The 19,664-nt window shown below is 42.9% G+C and overlaps 1 protein-coding gene and 1 non-coding gene across 17 annotated transcripts in view; both read right to left on the bottom strand.

The window, feature by feature from the left end:
• The window catches only part of CHRDL1 (chordin like 1), a 142,413-nt gene extending 129,622 nt beyond the window's left edge, over positions 1–12,791 (bottom strand). For all 16 annotated transcript variants that reach the window (XM_027963588.2, XM_027963591.2, XM_027963595.2 and 13 more), the window contains exons 1-2: positions 12,720–12,791; positions 8,822–8,979 (exon numbers count right to left, since the gene is read on the bottom strand). In XM_027963588.2, the coding sequence (XP_027819389.2) occupies positions 8,822–8,927 (106 nt within the window). In that variant the 5' untranslated portion in view covers positions 8,928–8,979; positions 12,720–12,791. The remainder of the gene's footprint in view (positions 1–8,821; positions 8,980–12,719) is intronic.
• Positions 12,792–18,728: 5,937 nt separating this feature from the next.
• Positions 18,729–18,801, bottom strand: TRNAW-CCA (transfer RNA tryptophan (anticodon CCA)). The gene has a single exon. It is a non-coding gene; the product is annotated as a tRNA-Trp (tRNA).
• Positions 18,802–19,664: the final 863 nt, after the last annotated feature.

The following is a 19,664-nucleotide window of genomic DNA, read 5'->3' as shown; positions in this document are numbered from 1 at the left end:
AATGGTCAAACTACTACACAATTGCACTCATCTCACATGCTAGTAAAGTAATGCTCAAAATTCTCCAAGCCAGGCTTCAGCAATACATGAGCCGTGAACTCCCTGATGTTCAAGCTGGTTTTAGAAAAGGCAGAGGAACCAGAGATCAAATTGCCAACATCCGTTGGATCATGGAAAAAGCAAGAGAGTTCCAGAAAAACATCTATTTCTGCTTCATTGACTATGCCAAAGCCTTTGACTGTGTGGATCACAATAAACTGTGGAAAATTCTGAAAGAGATGGGAATACCACACCACCTAACCTGCCTCTTGAGAAATCTGTATGCAGGTCAGGAAGCAACAGTTAGAACTGGACATGGACCAACAGACTGGTTCCAAATAGGAAAAGGAGTATGTCAAGGATGTATATCGTCACCCTGCTTATTTAACTTCTATGCAGAGTACATCATGAGAAACGCTGGACTGGAAGAAACACAAGCTGGAATCAAGATTGCCGGGAGAAATATCAATAACCTCAGATATGCAGATGACACCACCCTTATGGCAGAGAGTGAAGAGGAGCTAAAAAGCCTCTTGATGAAAGTGAAAGAGGAGAGTGAAAAAGTTGGCTTAAAGCTCAACATTCAGAAAACAAAGATCATGGCATCCGGTCCCATCACTTCATGGGAAATAGATGGGGAAACAGTAGAAACAGTGTCAGACTCTATTTTGGGGGGGGGCTCCAAAATCACTGCAGATGGTGAGTGCAGCCATGAAAATTAAAAGACACTTACTCCTTGGAAGAAAAGTTATGACCAACCTAGATAGTATATTCAAAAGCAGAGACATTACTTTGCCGACTAAGGTCCGTCTAGTCAAGGCTATTGTTTTTCCTGTGGTCATGTATGGATGTGAGAGTTGGACTGTGAAGCAGGCTGAGCGCTGAAGAATTGATGCTTTTGAAGTGTGGTGTTGGAGAAGACTCTTGAGAGTCCCTTGGACTGCAAGGAGATCCAACCAGTCCATTCTGAAGGAGATCAACCCTGGGGTTTCTTTGAAAGGAATGATGCTAAAGCTGAAGCTCCAGTACTTTGGCTGCCTCATGAGAAGAGTTGACTCATTGGAAAAGACTCTGATGCTGGGAGGGATTGGGGGCAGGAGGAGAAGGGGACGACCGAGGATGAGATGGCTGGATGGCATCACGGACTCGATGGACGTGAGTCTGAGTGAACTCCAGGAGGTGGTGATGGACAGGGAGGCCTGGTGTGCTACAACTCATGGGGTCGCAGAGATTCGGACATGACTGAGCGACTGAACTGAACTGAACTGAACTGAATAGAGAAATGCCAAATATGATTCTTCTTTCCTCTATGAAACCAAGATTACTGTTGGTGTCTTTGTACCACCCAAAATGTACTTTATGCAAACATCCCTTCATTAATACCATTTGACTAAGTGGGAGGCAGATGAAACTGTACTTTTCTCTTGCCAGCCAATGGAAAGCTCTTTTTATCTTTTCAGGAAGCATACACCAACTTAGAAACGTGAATACTGTAATGTACCAACCTTTGTGCATGCTCAGTCACTCAATTGTATCTGACTCTCTGAGACCCCATCAACTATAGCCCACCAGGTCCCTCTGTCCATGGAATTTTCCAGGCAAGAACACTGGAGTGTGTTGCCATTTCCTTCTCTAGGGGATCTTCCTGACCCAGGGATGGAACCTACATCTCTTGCATCTCCTGCATTGACAGGTGGATTCTTTACCACTGAGCCACCTGGGAATCCCCATGATACCAAGTCAGGCGTTAAAAATATCTACCCTTTCTACTTTGGTCAGGTGGCCTCTATGTTTTGTTTAAGCTTTTAAAAAGTTATCTTGCAACTATTCTTTCCTATATGCTGTGATGTGCTGAGCTTAGTCACTCAGTGGTGTCCGACTCTTTGTGACCCTATGGACTGTTGCCTGCCAGGTGCCTTTGTCCATGGGGATTCTCCAGGCAAGAATACTGGAGTAGGTTCCCATGCCTTCCTCCAGGGGATCTTCCCAACCCAGGGATTGAACCCAGGTCTCTCACACTGCAGGTGGATTCTTTACCATCTTAGTCAACAGGGAAGGCCAAGAATACTGGAGTGGGAAGCGTATCACTTCCCTAGGGGATCTTCCCAACACAGTGATTGAACCCAGGTCTCTCACACTGCAGGTGGATTCTTTACCATCTGAGTAACAGGGAAGACCAAGAATACTGGAGTGGGTAGCCTATCACTTCCCCAGGGGATCTTCCTGACCCAGGAATCGAACCAGGGTCTCCTGCATTGCCGGTGCATTTCTTACCAGCTGATCTACCAGGGAATCCCATTCTTTCATATAGAACCTATATCTAATCTTTTTAGAAGTAGCAGGCTATAAATCTTAAATGAGTAAAATACCTTTTGCAAAGACCTTTGTGACAATCATAAAAGTCCCGGTGTGCTCCAATTACCTAAAGACAGAGCCTTGGTTTCCCTGATGGCTCAGACAGTAACGAATGTGCCTGCAATTCAGGAGACAGGTTCAATCCCTGGGTCAGGAAGATCCCCTGGAGGAGGAAATGGCAACCCACTCCAGTATTCTTGCCTGGAGAATCCCATGGACAGAAGAGCCTGGCAGACTCTTCTGGGGTCGCAAAGAGTTGGACATGACTGAGCGACCAACACTTTCACTTTCATTTTTCTGGTTTCCCTTGCCCTCCCCCCCTGCACAACCCCTTTTTCTCCCATCCTTTAGTTTGCTGTCCAGAAGGGAAGAATTCCTCTCAGAGAGTAGAGATCTTTAGTTCAGAGAGAGCGTGAATAACTCAACCAACATCACACAGTGAGCAATAGAACTGACTAGAAGCCAGGTCTCCTGACTTAGAGCACAGTTCACTCTCCATTAGACTATGAGGGCATTTCAATCCTACTGATAAGTCAGGGAAATCTAAGAATCATAGACATAAAGGCACATATTTTTAACCTGCCTCACAAATTTCCTCTGGCTTAGCTTATTTGGGTTCCAGAATAACTAGTTTAACTCCCAAAGAGTATACTGCCTGTCTTTGGAATTCTGAGTACAAAGTTCTTTATTCATTTACTCAGATCATCTCACATGTTGAGTGGCTGCCATGTGCAAAGCTGTGCATGCCATGCTAAGTCACTTCAGTTGTGTCCAACTCTTTGGGACCTCATGGACTGTAGCCCGTCAGGATCCTCTGTCCATGGGATTCGCCAGGGAAGAATACAGGAGTAGGTTACTATTTCCTTCTCCACATGTGCAAAGCACTGGGCTTCTATTCAAGAGAAGGCACTGGCTTCCTCAAAGAACTGCTAGACACAAACTGGTGTTGTGAACAGAACAGCGGATCTGGAGACCTGGGTTTTCATTCTGGTACTGCCCTGGATTTGCTGTCCAGCTTTGTACAAAGTCACTTGACCCCACTCAGTTTCAAGTTTCTCATCTGAAAATTAAGGTGATAATATCATTTGGCCTGTAGGAGAGTTACTCTAACTGCTGTGAGTGCGTATGTTAGTCACTCAGTCGTGTCTGACTCTGCAACCCCATGGACTGTAGCCTGCCAGGTTCCCCTGTCCATGGAATTCTCCAAGCAAGAATACTGGAGTGGGTTGACATTTCCTTCTCCAGGGAATCTTCCTGACCTGAGTATCAAACCTGAGTCTCCTGCACTAGAGGCAGATTCTTTACTGTCTGAGCCACCAGGGAAGCTACCACTCATTAAAAACTGTGTGCCAGTCACTGTCACAAAGCCCTCTGTGTGCACGATATCATCGAGTCTTTAGATGACCATATTTACGATCAATACACTATTACTTCCCCTACTGTACTGATAAGAGCACTAAAGCTGGAGAGATTAAACAACATTCCCAAAGTAAGTAAGAAAGTCGTGGATCTGCGTTTGGATCAAAGCGGACTCCAGAGTTTCCATAGCCAACACCACTGGTCCCTCCCAACATAAAAAATAATTAAGAATATACCTTGAAAGGCATTAAGCTAATTTTAAAGCATTCTCATTTACTCTACTTCTACCTATCTGAACTTCTAAGATGTGAATAGGTCTATTCTTCTGCTCATTCCTTTGCCTTGTCAAATAATCACCTCGAATGTCCAAGTGATAACCTGGAGGTGGAGGACTCAAGCCCTTCTGGTTGACTTTCACAGTAAAGAGGCTCTGGGTAGGCTCCATAAGACCATGCTTCCTGTGTCTCAAAATTTCACTATCTTCTTCCTTGTCTTCAATCTTTTGGGGACTCATCCTTCCTGGGAAGTTCAGAGGCCCATTTTCAGCCAAATACAAATGTTAGAAGCTTTTCTCCAAAGGAGAAAAACGAGCGAGAATCTAATCCCTTGGAAGATCCAGCTAACCCACCTTATAAAGCAGTCACAGAAGCCATGAAATGCACCAACCATTTCTCTCCCAAGGACTTTTGCCAGCCTTGGCACAGGCTGGTTCATTTGAAATATATAATTAAATATTCTTAACAACTCAATTCTTCCACCTCACTTTGATCAATAGTTCATTACCTAAGTCAGATGTGCCAAAAGAGGCAAACTCTTCAGCTCATTTTGTCCTATATTTGCATGAATATTATGCACTGAATGTTACGCTTCTTTGAATTTCAAAAGAACTTCCTGGCCTCTTTTGACTACAACTTTAACAACTGAGCATAATGCAGTTACAGAAAGACATTTTCCCAGCTGAAGATCTCCAACCTCGCTGCTTTTGGACAGTAACAAACTTTTACATAAGCCATAAATGGCTCATTCATCCACTGTGATGGCACTGTCCATAGTTCCTGGGTTCCTGAGCTGGTTTTCCCTCCTGTGAGAGCAAGGTAACTCTGGCTAATTAGCTACTAGCAAGTGGCAGCACCCACTTCTACTTTTCCTTGTGCAAATAGCTTTCTGCTATGAAAGCACTTCCTCCAGACCTCCTCAGATTCTACACCAGTTAAATGAGCGTCTTTGACCATAATAGCATCGCCCTTCGTTCCATCCTGATGCCTAAAATGGGAGAGCAAACAGGCTACAGAGCATCTGCCTTGACCAACATGCTTATACTCAAACCAGCCCATGAATGAGAAAAAACCTTGGCTTCCTTGGGCAAAACAGTATCAGGCAGCAAGCAGCGGACATGAAACTCTATGATCCTTACACATTTCTTGAAGTTTTTTTGTTATTTTTTCCCCTCATTTTGCTTCTTCCAGTCCCATACCTACTCTTCTCTAGAACTCAACAGCACAATATGGGAATCCTGATTTCCTTTTACTTCAAAGGACTTTTTCCTGTTGTCAAAGTAATATTTGCCAATTGTGAAATCTTTGGAATAAATAGAAGTATAAAAATGAACAAAATAACAGTCATGAAACTACTACCCAGAGATAAAAAATCAGTTCCCTCTTGCACACCATGTGTGTGCCTGCATGCTCAGTTGCGTCTGACTCTTTGCGACCCCATCGACTGCAGTCTGCCAGGCTGGCTCCTCTGTCCATGGGATTTTCCAGGCAAGAATACTGGAATGGGGTTGCCATGCCCTTCTCCAGGGGATATTCCCGACCCAGGGATCAAACCTTTTTCTCCTTCATTGGCAGGTGGATTCTTTACCATTGAGCCACCTGGGAAGCCCCACTACACACCAAGCATGAATATAAATTTCAGATAGAAGAGAGAACTGTGGGTAAAACCCCAAATTATGGAAGCAGTAGATAAAAGTATAAGCATATGGAGTAGGAAAGATCTTCCTAGGAATAAGAAGAAATCCACAAGCCATAAAGGAAATGAATGACAGATCTGACTACACAAAATTTTAAAACTTCTATATGGGAAAATATGGCTTATACAAAGTTTGAATGAAATGGCAGACTGGGAAAACAATATGTGAAATACAAAAGGTCAATAATAACCTTTGAAATTACAAAATTTTAATAAATAAGCTTTTGCAAATCAATAAGACAAGGAACCCTACTGAAAAATACCTAATTCACTGGAGAAATACAATTCAATTAGAAGTAATTGAAAGTATACTCCAGTAACAGGAAAATCTCACAGCACAACTGAAACATGATTTCCTCTAGCAAACTGGCCCATGAATACAGTGATTAATAATACTTTTAGTGAAGGAATTAGAAATGGACATGCATACATATACGGTGGAAATATAAACTGATACTTTTTTTGGAAGGACAATTTGACAGTTTTTGCCAAGATTAAAACTGAACATACACTTTGACCTGACAATTACTCACAAATACTTGCTTAAGTGCTTTCAGGGATTCATTAATGGATTACTCATAGTAATAACAAAAACTGGAAACAATCTAACTATCTACAAATAGGGACTATCTAAACAAACCAGAGCACACTCATATAGCTGGGTACTATGTAGGCATTAGAATGAATATGGTATGGTTACACCAAAATGTTCTGACATGGAAGGATGTCCTGGACACACTGCTGAATAAAGCAAGTTATAAGGAAAAAAAATATATATATATATAATATCCAACTTTCGTAAAAGAAAAATCCCTATAGATATGTATGTTTTGATAACACAGAGAGAAAACAGCATGGAAGAAACAGAAAACTATTATTAACAGAATAATAGAAAATTATTATTAATAGTAACAGTTAGCCCTGAGGTGTGGGAATGGGAGTTGAGAGAAACAGGTTCTTTATGAAGTTCAGATACTTTCACATCATTTTGTATAGTGAGTAGTATTCATTTTATAATTTAGGAAATTTCAAAATAAGCTAATATAAGCATTTTCCAGGGCTATCACTTTCAATAAGGAGTGTTTGGTAGCATGAGAGTACATTACAAGGATCATTTATGCAACCATTTCCTACTGCTTCTAATGTCTTGTAGAGCTGCAATATAAATCTCTGTGCATGCAGTGTGTGTATGTGTGTGTGAGTGTGTTTGTGTGCCAAGGCAACACACCTAAGGCACAGACTTGTAGAGTTTCCTTTTAGTGGAGATAACTTGGCACATATCTGTGAGACAGTTAGCTTGGGTCAGGCCCCAAAGAATGATGCTGAGGGCTCATTTAGGGAATGACGATGACCTAAGCCTCATTATCTGACTATAAGCTGGAAACACTAGCCCAGAACTGGTCCCTTAGGCCATCTGTTACATAATCATTTTGACACCAGTTGAATATCCAAAGGGCTTGGGACAGACTCACAGGCAGTAGGAAATGTTAGAGAGTGATAGTCTGGGGTCTGTCAATCATTTTTCAATCACATTTTTTCTTTGGTTTGTCAGTTAAGCTCTAATTGTCTATTTCTATGGACAATACCACTCAGTTCTTCATTAATATGGAAGGCTTCCCAGAGAAGATGGTCTCCTAAGAGTTGCAAGCTTCCCCATGCTGCCACAAGGCCATAAGGGAAGTTTTTCCCTAAGAAACAAAGGAGTTTCAAGTCCAGCTGCTTGTGAGCTTAGCTGAGAATGGACTGGACTTTTCTCTCACATCCACTGAAACCAAGGCAAACTTCTGGAAGCCAAGGGTTCTGAGGTGGATTACATATTCAAGCAGAAGAAGGTTGGTTGAGGACTACAAGAGAAGAGGCTGATTTAAGCTCTCTTGCTCCTACTGTGTCCTGCTCAAACTTCCGTTTTAGTGTCTCGATCATATGAGAGATCACCATGGATCACTCATGTTTAAAAGCCTAATCAAAAGCCCCATTTCTCTCAAGAAGGAGACTTACTTTACTATGAAAACCACAGTGAAGCAGAAAGACAGGTAACAGTGGAACAGATTCGGCACTGTTCTCCCTAACAGAGAGCCTCATGTCCAATATATTTAACTTAAGCTGATAAAGGAGATATGTGTTGAAGTGATGGGCTTCAGATGCTGTTTCAGCTCCTACCAGGCATATTTACACAGTTCCTTCTCATGAATAAGTTCAGTGGAGCAGAGAATGCCCCGTCTTGGACCAGTTCCACTTTGTGCTTCTTTTGATGCAGCCAAAAAGGGGAACTAGAGAGAGGGCTTTTTCTTCAAATGCAGAGCCAGGGTCCACCTTGGAGGTGGCTGCAAATGGCCCAAAGAAGGCAAGGCTCACAGTGGGCGAAGGCAGGCAGACAGCTCCTAACAAGAGCAGAGATGTCAATGGTTACTCATAAATCTCCCAAATGTGGCCTCAAGGAGGGTTAATTATCCCCCTTTTCCTGCCACTCAGCTTTCTCCAATGTGTCAGCCCATGACACGGATCGCTGACTTTCTAGAAATATTCCCTGGCTTTGCAGGGACGTTCCGTTCAACAAATGGCATCCAATTTGCTCACGGTCCCTGGAATCTCAATTTCCTCAAAGGATTTTTCATCTCAATCCAGTTCGTGTGAAGGTTTTTTCCTTCTTCATTTTTCGGCAGAAGGGAATAGGCAGAGCCTGCTTTACTCTTTTTTTTTTTTTCTTTTCTGTGTTATTCTTTTTCATAAAGTGAAAACCTTTGTGGAAGAGTCTGAAATTTGGGAAAAAATCCAGCTCATCTGTCAGATATTTCTAGAATTACGTAAAATGGAATGAGATTTGTTCAGTTTAGAATAGGAAACGGAAAATAACTAATGTGTCATGTGTTCTATGAGATGAAAACTATATGATAATCAGAAAAATAGCCCCAAATTCATCGGCCTGATTCAAAGCTCTCCTTCTTTTATCAACGCACACATAAAGCAGTAACATTCACTTTCTTAGATTCGTGGCAGGGCCACATTTGGGCTAACTCGCAATCTCTTCAGATTATAAGCATATTCTCAAAGAAATGACAAGAAAGTATCTTGTTTTTTTAAAACTCAAGACACTTACGTTTTACTTGCTCTGTTCTGCTTCCTTCTAGGAAAAGAAAGAACAGCAACAAGGAGAAGATGTATCTCATGCCTCCCATGCCGCCCATCTTCCACTTTTTTCTCATTCCGGCCAGTGCAAAAGGCAGCTTGAAACTTTCAGGGCCCAGTGTACTCAAGCTGGTGGGAAGCAAGCAGACAAAAAGACTTAGAACAGATCTACTGGAACTGATGGACAGGGGGGCCTGGCGTGCTGCGATTCGTGGGGTCGCAAGGAGTTGGACACGACTGAGCGACTGAACTGAACTGAACTGGAACTGATAGAGACCTCTTATCTCAGGCTTCTAACCTACTGGAGGGTGGGAAGGGCTGGGGGAATTTACATAAGTGTAATAAGCACTGTTTTCCTGCAAAGAAAGAGAACTTTCCTCTCCTGCCTCGCAAAGACTGTGGGGGAAAATTTAAGTGGACTAACATACATTCCTATCCAACGCTAAGACTAAATCCTTACAGGCAAGTCATAGGAAAGAAAAAATAAATTTTGAAATCCTCATTTCTAGGGGAATTAAAGTTGATTTCTCAAGAGATTTTCTTTGGGAGAAAAGGGAAACTGGGGTTTGCAAAATGGCCATTTTGGCAAATAAGATAAAAATAATACGCAGTGACCCAAACAATTTCTGAAACGAAAGTCAACTGATCTTAGCTTCAAGACTACCATTATTTTTAATCCTTCGGGGATGGGGCAAGCGTTGATCAGTGTTTTGTGTCTCTTATGAGATCTATAAGGATTTTCAGTTTGGCTACTTATGTTGGAAAAGAGATGTGATTAGCAACTGGATGTGATGTAAGCACCTGAATGGTTCAGGTGCCTCATTCCTCTCACATGAAGTCCCCTGTGAAATGGAAATTTTAAATGGATCATTTAAGGAATATTGGGCAAACTTAAGCAGGGAATATGTTCACATTGCATCACCATGCAAAAGACCACCCCCAAAGCACCTACCATTCTTAAAAATAGGAGAACTGCATTTCCAGTCTCAGGAGTGGAAAGCTTTCTGAGGCTTAGAACACAGAAGGTTTGCTATAGATTATATCCAGCCACAGGTCATTTCCATCGACTTTAGAGCTGGCAAAACTCTTCCAATGGGGGATTTGAAAATATTTAAATAATTCAAGAAACACCATATTTCAGTCTGGGATTAACATTGGATGGGAAGTGAGTTCAACAATCTTTTCAGCAGGTCCAACCTAAATATTGAGTATAGAGAGCTGGATGGAATACAAGATGATCATTCTGGAGAACTGAATTGTCTTTGGGCCATGATGTGAATGCCACCACTCTTACTTTAAATATTATGAAGTTGGCCAGATAATTTAAAATCATGGTTTCAAATTAAGTGTATGTAGCCAAAGCAGAACTGGTCATAGAGAATAATTTATGCTATCAGTCAGGATTTGCAGCACTGGTTTGCCTCTCTACCTCCTTCCTGTTCCTTAAACGACGACTAAATTTTCCTGGGACATGTTCATGGCCTTCAAAAGACCTGGGTTCTGATGACCAGATCCCTTCTGGGAGCTTCTGGCCCTCCTTCAATCACTCAGAATGTCCAGCTCTGTCCTCTGAGAGTTACCAGGTTCCCTCAAAGCAAATCATTTCCATGAACAGCTTAAACACAGCAACTCACCCCAGTGAGGTTCTTCCCGAGCCTTCTTTAATAAGCTTATCCTCCAAGCCTCCAAAGGAGAAAGATTTTTTTAAAACCACTGAAATCCAATTTATCATAATCACATATGGCTCTCAGGGGGGATTTTTGAAGCCGTGGTTTTTGGGTCTCCCCATGCAAGAACCAACTGGATTATTTTTCTTGTACAATGGTTGGGTGATTTGGTGAACAGTAGCATTGCCTCATAACTCAAGCTGGCAAGAAAACGGCTCTTAGGTTTGGTTTTTGTTTTTTTTTGTTGTTGTTGTTGTTTTTTTTTTTTTTTTTGCTTTTCTTGGGTCTCAACTAATGGTATGAGCAAAGAGAAAAGTTGGTGACTAGAGAGCAATTAATCTCTTTTGGCGTTCCTGTCATCTGTGTGGCCTCCCTGGCTGGGATGAAGAAAATCAGAAAATGAATCTCTTTATAAATAATCACTTTTGATTTACAAGATCCTGAAGTCCTGCCTTTATGTCCTGTATGGAGCTATAAACCTAGAAGAGTTCCCTCCCCAGGTCTCTGTTCAATTTCTCTTTATCCCTTTAACTTTTTCTTTTTGGGGGAGGAGAACGGTTCAAGACATTTGTTGGGGCTGCAGCAATAAACACGAGTGAGCATTGCTCAGCAAACATGCCGACTCTTACACTTGCAAAGAGCCAAACTGTCCTTAATTTTTCAAATTATACTTTGACCCAGTTAACTGGAGTTATTTCGGCATTAACTCTCTGTCTGCTTCACACAGGCCGTTGTGCCATTGAACTTGCACTGGCTCTTTTACAGGTTACTTAGAAATGTAGCCATTGACATATTTGGGGGAAAGCCAGGCCCCAACAAGAAAACAACAAAGAAAACAAAAATTCTGAGACCAACGCTGCCGAGCTGGGGAGGCTGAGTGGGCTTTACAGGAGTCTAAGACACATGTAAGACCCTAAAGAAATGTACCCATTAAGGTGCCTTCGTGAAACAAGCATTCCCCAAGTTCATATGCAAAGAGCGAGGGTACCAAGGGCTCCTTGCCTGGCTGTGACTGCAAGGGATCTGGGCGGCCAAGTGTCAAGGCTCTGTCTGTTCTCAGAAGAGGTCTCCTGGGTAGAATAGAATCAGAGACATTCCCAAAGGAGGGCTAAAGGATGGGCAGCTCAGCCAGCTCTTCATGCCCCACAGTGTTCCTTTAATCCTTCCTAGAGGCTTCACTACCCTTGTAATCTTACATTCACTATTGTCTGTGGGACAGCCCCCAGGGTAACAATTCTCTTTTGGACAAACAGTAAGAAGACACTGGAGTCGCAGGCCAGAGTCCATCAGCTAAAATCCTCTCCCCAGTCTACCACCCAACAAGTAAGAAGACACTGGAGTAGCAGGCCAGAGTCCATCAACTAAAATCCTCTCCCCAGTCTACCACCCAACAAGAAAAGCTCCATTCACTGGCGGTGGGCTGGCCCTGAAAAATGGCAGCTTCAGGCCAGGGTGTCTCTGGTCTGAGTTGAGATGCCTCCATCTCTGCTCTGAGGGGCAAACAATGCCTGGAGTTTGGTTTGCAAAACACCGTGCTATCTATCATTTCCTTTTGATTGCCCACAACAACTCCACCTTCAAAATGGGCATCCTGGAGCCCAGAGAACTCAACTGCCCATTCTCATAAAGTTAGTGGCAGGGCCGGCAGGAACTAGAAGGCAGGCTTTCCAGGCCCTGAGTTCTGGCAATACCGCGTTGCACCCCGAGCTTAGTGGCTCCAACTCTGACCCCAGTGGTCCGGGCCAGAAAATGAGGCAGATGTCCACAAGGAGGACAGAGGAGCCTCCAGCCCCTTCTGCTCTGTTTCGTTAACTTGAGTATGTGGGAAGCACCTACTGGTCCAGGACACTTGGGCAACCAAGCAAAAAAGACTCAGGCGATCACTAAGGGGACCGCAGAACCTGTTAGATGGCTACCCAAGGGGCCTCCCCGCAGCTCCAGAGCCTGGAACTACGCAGGCCAAGCGGGAGTAGAAGTTCGAATCCGGAGGAATACGGCCCCCCTCAACCCACCCACCCACCTACCTTGGTGCAGCGCCCTGGGCCTCACCTCCAGCCGGGCGGGCCGCGGGCAGCTGGAGCAGGGAGTCGGCTGGGGTGGCAGGTTCGGGGAAGTTTGGGGTGCCCTGGGGGAAGACGGCCCACCTGTGCAAAGGCTGGAAAGGAAGAGAGGGAAAGCAGGCGCCTGGCACCGCTCACTGACCTGGCCACCGGCCTCCTCCGTGGTCCACGCGTGCAGCCGCTCCGAGCTCCCCGGGGCGCTCCTCCGAGGTCTGGGATTCGCAGGTTGTGGCGAGAGCTAGAGTGCGTGCGAGGGGGGAGGGGGGACTCGAAAGTGGGTGGGAGGAAAAACATCACCGCCCTCACACCACGAGGGAGCAGCGGTTCGCTTGGCTCCTGGGGGCAGAGCCAAGGCGCGGGTGCGGCGGCCCGGGGCCACCTGCCCGCCCGCCGCCCGCTCCCCACTTGGCCCGCGAGGCCGGCGGCTCGGCGCGGGCGGGAAGTCCGCGACCACGCAAGCCGCTGCAAGCCCGCACCCCCTCGCCTCCGCGACACCGCCGCTTTCTCCCCTATCCCCCGACCCGAAAGTTAAGAAATCGGGAGAAAGTGTAAGGCTCAGCCGGCGACTTTCCCATCACGCAGCGCCCCCACCCTCTCCCCCCCCCGCCCCCCCGCTCCTCTGGCTAAGCCGGCGTTGGGGTCTTAAAGGGACCGCACATCTCCTCCGGCCCCTCCTCCCGCTCCGCGCTGGAGACGCCTAGGAGCTCCCCGCCGCTTGCTCACGGCCTGATGACACTGGCTACCCTCCGACTTCCCTGCTGGAAGCCCTCAGCCCCTCTCTTCTGGCACCACGGCCGCTCTGCGTGCACCTGGTCTGGTCCCGAGCCGGAGCGCGGGACGCGGGATGAATTGGCCTCGAAGATGATGCCCTATAGCAGGCTGCTGATCGTTTCGGGGTGTATCCCAAATCCACATCGCGGCTCATAAAGTGACAAAACGTTGGTGCCCTTCAAGGCAGGGTGGCGATGAGTGTGTGTCTGTGGAGGGACAGGATACGACTTAGAAATCTGCTTTTGTCCACCAAGAGAGTTCCTAAGACCCAGGGAAAGGGTCTCCAGTAATTGTTAGGTGTCTTGAAGAAAACTTGGGAGTGGCTCACCAAGAACCCATCCGTGAAATCGCAATATCACTGCTGACCTTTTGGTGAACCCGAGATGGACTAGTCCAAATTTGAGTTTATTCCATGAGCAAGAATTACAAATTATCAGAATTCTCTAAGGGCCCGAAATCGGTGCCTTGACAGACAGTACCCATTTATATTTTGAGCTCCTAAATTTAAAGGAGAGCTGCAGGATTTTTTCAAGGTGGAACTGCCTTACCTTGATACTCTTAACATCAACATGCCACTTTATGGCTAACAGAGTACTTTCCTATGCATCATCATTACTTTTTAAACTCTCACAACAAACGGAATGATCTGTCCATGGCCTCAAGTGTTGGAGTTGGAGAGGAACTTCTGGACCATTCATCTCAATCTCTTACTGTCACAGAAGAAACTGATGGAGGAGGGAGCGGGAGGCATGATGTATGGAAGGCCACTCTAGATAGATTTGACCTTCCAGTTAAGATTTCCTGACTTTCAACCCACTGCTCTCTGGCTGTTATCGCCAGTCTATAGATGAGGAAACTGATGCTCAGAGCAATTGTGCTTGCCAAAACCATATCATATATCATGAAGAGAGAACAAAGGAGAGTGAAAATAAAAAATAATTGTCCCTGGAAGTTAACTCTTTTTTTTTTCTTTCTTCACAAGTGTTAATATCATCCAACTAGCCCTGAATTGCTGGGGATGTTTATTTCAGTGCTAACAAAGAAAACTTGGCCCTTTCTGAAATGTTGCCTTCAGGGCCCAAAATGTCTAGCTCCATCCTGCCACCTAGGTAGCCATACATTACCACATGCATTCAATTTGTGCTGTACTATATTAGTTTGAACTTGCTGATTTGTTGCCTCATAACCATTCTCATGCCATTTAAGGCACTGATGTTTTGTCTCACTGCACTGAGTTCCTCAAGGCCAAGGACTGGTTGTTTAATTTGCTTTGTATCTGCATCCCCCAACCCCATCATCACTCCCAATGTGCTTAGAGAGTATTCAGGAAAATGGGTGTCAGGGAACAGACAGGGACAAGCATAGATCCCAGTATTAAAAATCAGTAGACTCACTGAGATTTAAAAACTCATCTATTTGGCTACAACCACAGGCTCCCCTTGCTTGATGTAGTATTCTGATTACTCTATAACAAACCATCCCCAAACCTAGTGGCTTAAAAGCTTCCAATGATTTATTATGATCAAATGGTTCTTTTCAACTGGGCAGTTTTTGCTCAGGATATCTTGTACTCTTGGCAACAGTATAAGAGGGTGCTGGAATGCTCTGAAAGGTTCTTCATTAGTGTAAATGCTGGTGGTCCTTATATTCATTCCAGTCTTGATTTCTGAATTGGGAACTCCAACGTGGGTCTTGACCTAGACTTCATACCAGGTCTTTTTCAAGATAAACTGATGATTATCTCTATGCTTTATTTTTCTCTACTTATTAAATGGGGAATCAAGCATAGATCATCTCATAGTCATTCTTAAGAAGTTCTACTTTGAGATAATCATAGATTTATATGCAATTGTAAGAAATAATTCGCAGGGATCTCAAATTCCTTTCACTCCCAATGATAACATCATGTATATCTATAGTTGTTGTTTAGTCACTGTCGTGTCCTACTCTTTTGTTACCCCATGGACTGTATGTAGCTCAGCAGATTCCTCTGTCAATGAGATTTCCCAGGCAAGACTACTGGAGTGGGTTGCCATTTCCTCCTCCAGGGGATCTTCCCCACCCAGGAATCGAATCCATGTCTCCTGCATTGGCAGGTGGATTCTTTACCACAGGGCCACCTGGCAGAACATATCTATAGTACAATATTACAAACGGGAAATTGACATCAATACCATCTATCCACCTTATTCCAATTTCAACAGTTCTATATGCACCCATCTGCCTGTGTGTCTAGCTCTATGAAATGTTATCACATGTAGGTTGATGTGATCACGACCATAGTCAAGATACGAAACAGTGCCAACCCCACAAGGGTCTCCACTGTTACTCATCTTGTCTCCCTCTCTTCCTGACAACCACTAAACTGTTCTCTATCTCTGTAATTTTGTCATTTAAGAATATTACATGGAATCATACATAGGTTACCTTTGGAAGATGGCTTTTTCCACTCAACATAATTCTCCGGAGATCTATTAAAGTTGTTCCAATATCAAGCGTTTGTTCTTTTTACTGCTGAGTAGTATTCCATGGTATGGAGGTATCACAGCTTGTTTGACCATTCATATATTGCAGGATATCTGGATTGATTCCAAATTTTGGCAATTACAAATAAAGGGGCTATGAACATTTGTCTACAGATTTTGCATAACCTAAATTTTCATTTCCCCTGAATAAATGCCCAATAGTGCAGTTCCTGGATTGTATGGCAAATGCATGTTTACTTTTGTAAGGACTGCCATACGCTTTTATAGAGTGCCTACACTATTCACATTCCCACCAGAAGTGAATGGGAGATCCAGTTTCTCTACATCCTTGTCGGCATTTGTTGTCATTATTTTTCATTTTAGCCATTCTGATGGGAGTACAGGGATATATCATTGTGGTTTTAAATTGCATTTCCCCAATGCCTAATGATAGCTACTATCTTTTCATGTGTGTATTTACATATGTATATCCTTTTCACTGAAATGTTTCTTCATATATCTTGGCATCTTCTAATTGAATAGTTTCTTACAGTCAAATTTTAAGAGTTTTTTATTTAGATACTGATCCTTTGTTGCATACATGGTTTGCAAATATTTTCCCCCAGATTGCATCTTCTTCCCCTAAGCATTTATAGAACAAACATTTTTAATTTTGATGAGGTCCAATTAGTCAGTTTTTCCTCTTATGGATTGTGTTTTGACAATAAGTCCAAGAATGCTTTGTTTCAGTTCAGTTCAATTCGGTTGCTCAGCCCTGTACGACTCTTTGTGACCCCATGGACTTCAGGACACTAGGCCTCCCTGTCCATCACCAACTCCCGGAGTTTACTCAAACTCATGTCCACTGAGTCGGTGATATCCAACCATCTCACCCTATGTCATCCCCTTCTCCTCAAGCCTTCAATCTTTCCCAGTATCAGGGTCTTTTCCAATGAGTCAGCTCTTTGCATCAGGTGGCCAAAGTATTGGAGTTTCAGCTTCAGCATCAGTCCCTCCAACGAATATTCAGGACTGATTTCCTTTAGGATGGACTGGTTGGATATCCTTGCAGTCCACGGGACTCTCAAGAGTCTTCTCCAACACCACAGTTCAAAAGCTTCAATTCTTCGGCTCTCAGCTTTGTTTATAGCCCAACTCTCACATGCATACAAGACTACTGGAAAAACCATAGCCTTGACTAGACAGACCTATGTTGGAAAAGTAATGTCTCTGCTTTTTAATATGCTATCTAGGTTCGTCATAACTTTTGTTCCAAGGAGCAAGTGTCTTTTAATTTCATGTCTGTAGTCACCATCTGCAGTGATTTTGGAGCCAAAAAAATAAAGTCTGACACTGTTCCCACTATTTCCCCATCAATTTACCATGAAGTGATGGGACCAGATGCCATGATCTTAGTTTTCTGAATGTTGAATTTTAAGCCAACTTTTTTACTCTCTTCTTTCACTTTCATCAAGAGGCTCTTTAGTTCTTCTTCGCTTTCTGCCATAAGGGTGGTGGAATCTGCATATCTGAGGTTATTGATATTTCTCCCAGCAATCTTGATTCCAGCTTGTGCTTCATCCAGCCCAGCATTTCTCATGATGTACTCTGCATACAAGTTATGGTTTGTTTAGCCCTGGGTCAATTTTTCCCCTATATTTTGTAGTATTATAGTTTTAAGTTTTACATTTAAATCTGTGATTCATTGAGTTAATTTTTATATAAGGCATGAGATTTAGATTGAGGTTCACTTTTTGCCTGTGGATGTCCAGTTGCTCCAGCATAATTTTTAAAATAACTATCTTTCCTCCATTGAACCGCCTTTACACCTTGGTCAAACATCAGTTGGGTATTGTATGGGTCCATTTCTAGTTTGTCTCTTTCCTTATATCAATTTCTATGTCTATCCCTCTATCATCAGCATCCAGTTTTTATTGTTATAGACATAGAGTAGGATTAATATCAAGTAGAGTGGTTCCCTACTTTATTCTTCTTTTTCAAGATTGATTTAATTATTCTGGGTCCCATACCTTTCTGTATAAATTTTAGAATAAGCTCATCTATGTCTACAAAAAACCTTTCTCAGATTTGGCTAGGAATTGCATTAAACCTATAGATCAGTTTAGGAAGAACTGACAGCTTTCATGTGTCTTACCTTCCAATCCATGAATACAGTATGTTTCTCCATTTCTGTAGGTCTTTCTCGATTTCATATATCAATGCTTTTTATATTTCAGCATATAGATCTTGTACACATTTTGTTAGATTCCTACCTACATATTTTATTTTCTTTGGATCAATTGCAAATGTTATTGTGGCTTTAATTTTGATTTCCAGTGTTCATTGCTAGTATATATAAATGCAATCAATTGTTGTGTGCTAATCTTGTATAAAGTGTGCTGTAGAACATATAGTCACTTTATTTTCTCCCAGCTTTATTGCAATTTAATTGACCTAGAACATTGTGTAAGTCTAAGATGTACAACATGATGATCGGACATATGTATAAATTGTGAAATGATCGCCACAATAATGTTGGTTAACATGTTCATCACCTCACGTTGCCTCACATAATTACATTTTTTGGGTCTATGGTGAGAACATTTTTAAGATCTACACTCTTAGCAACTTTTAAGTATATAACAGGGTTATATTATATATTTAATTATATGCTAACTGTAGTCACCATGCTGTGCCTTGGAGTCTCAGAACTTATTTATTTTATAACTAGAAGCTTCTACCCTGTGACCAACATCTCCCCATTTCCCTCATCCTGCAGCTCTTGGCAGTCACCATTTTACTGTTTCAAAGTTTGGCTTTAAAATAAATTTATTTGGCTGCACTATATCTCAGCTGTGGCACTGGAGATCTTCATTGCCTCATGTATGATCTTTGTTGCAGCCTGTGGGATCTAGTTCCCTGACCAGGGATCGAACCTGGGCCCCCTGCATTGGAAGCCAAGAGTCTTAGCCACTGGACCACCAGGGAAGTTCCAAAGTTTGGCTTTTTTTTCTTTAAAGATACCACAGATAAATGAGATCATACGGTATATGTCTTTTTCTGTCTGACTTATTTCACTTAGCATAATGCTTTCAAGGTCAATGTTGTCAAAAGTAGAAGAAGTGAATGTAAAAATGGAAGCATTATGGAATGATTAATATTGATCAGTGTCCTGAGAATATAGATTTTAGCATTTTAAATCCTTCTTATCCTATCTGAACCTGGAAAATCTGGTTATTTGATTAACTTTCAAAAACTAGCAGGACACATAGAGATTAAGGAGAAGTGTATTATTGCATGGGGCTTCCCAGGTGGCACAGTGAAGAATCAGCCTGCTGATGTAGGAGACACAAGAGACGCAGGTTTGATCCCTGGGTTGGGAAGATGCCCTGAAGAAGGAAATGGCAATCCATTCCAGTATTCTTGCCTGGAAAATTTCATAGACAGAGGAGCCTGACAGGCTATAATCCAAGGGATCACAAAGGGTTGGACATGGCTGAGTGACTGAGCACAGCATACAGCAAATTATGGCATATGTTTACTTCTTTATACAGAAAATCAGACCAACCTAGTTTATACTAATCAAATACTTGATTCAGTATCTAGAAGTTGACCTTTGAGAACCCTTAAGCTGCATTTAATGTGACCCCATTTATCACTTGTATGTATTCATGTTTGTTACTGAATTTTTGTCTTTGTTATATTTTCTTCTTGCTAGTCATTTCTAAAAAATGCTACAAAACAGAATTGGCTGTCAATAGTGTGGTTCACCTAATATTTCCATCTTTCTTTCTTTAAGGTTCATGTAGAACTTTACCCTCACCTCCTACTATGAGCACCACCATCTGATT

Source organism: Ovis aries, chromosome X (assembly GCF_016772045.2).
Source record: "Ovis aries strain OAR_USU_Benz2616 breed Rambouillet chromosome X, ARS-UI_Ramb_v3.0, whole genome shotgun sequence".
Lineage (NCBI taxonomy): Eukaryota > Metazoa > Chordata > Mammalia > Artiodactyla > Bovidae > Ovis > Ovis aries.
Note: the sequence above shows the minus strand (reverse complement) of the source record. Positions and strands in the feature narration are given on the sequence as shown.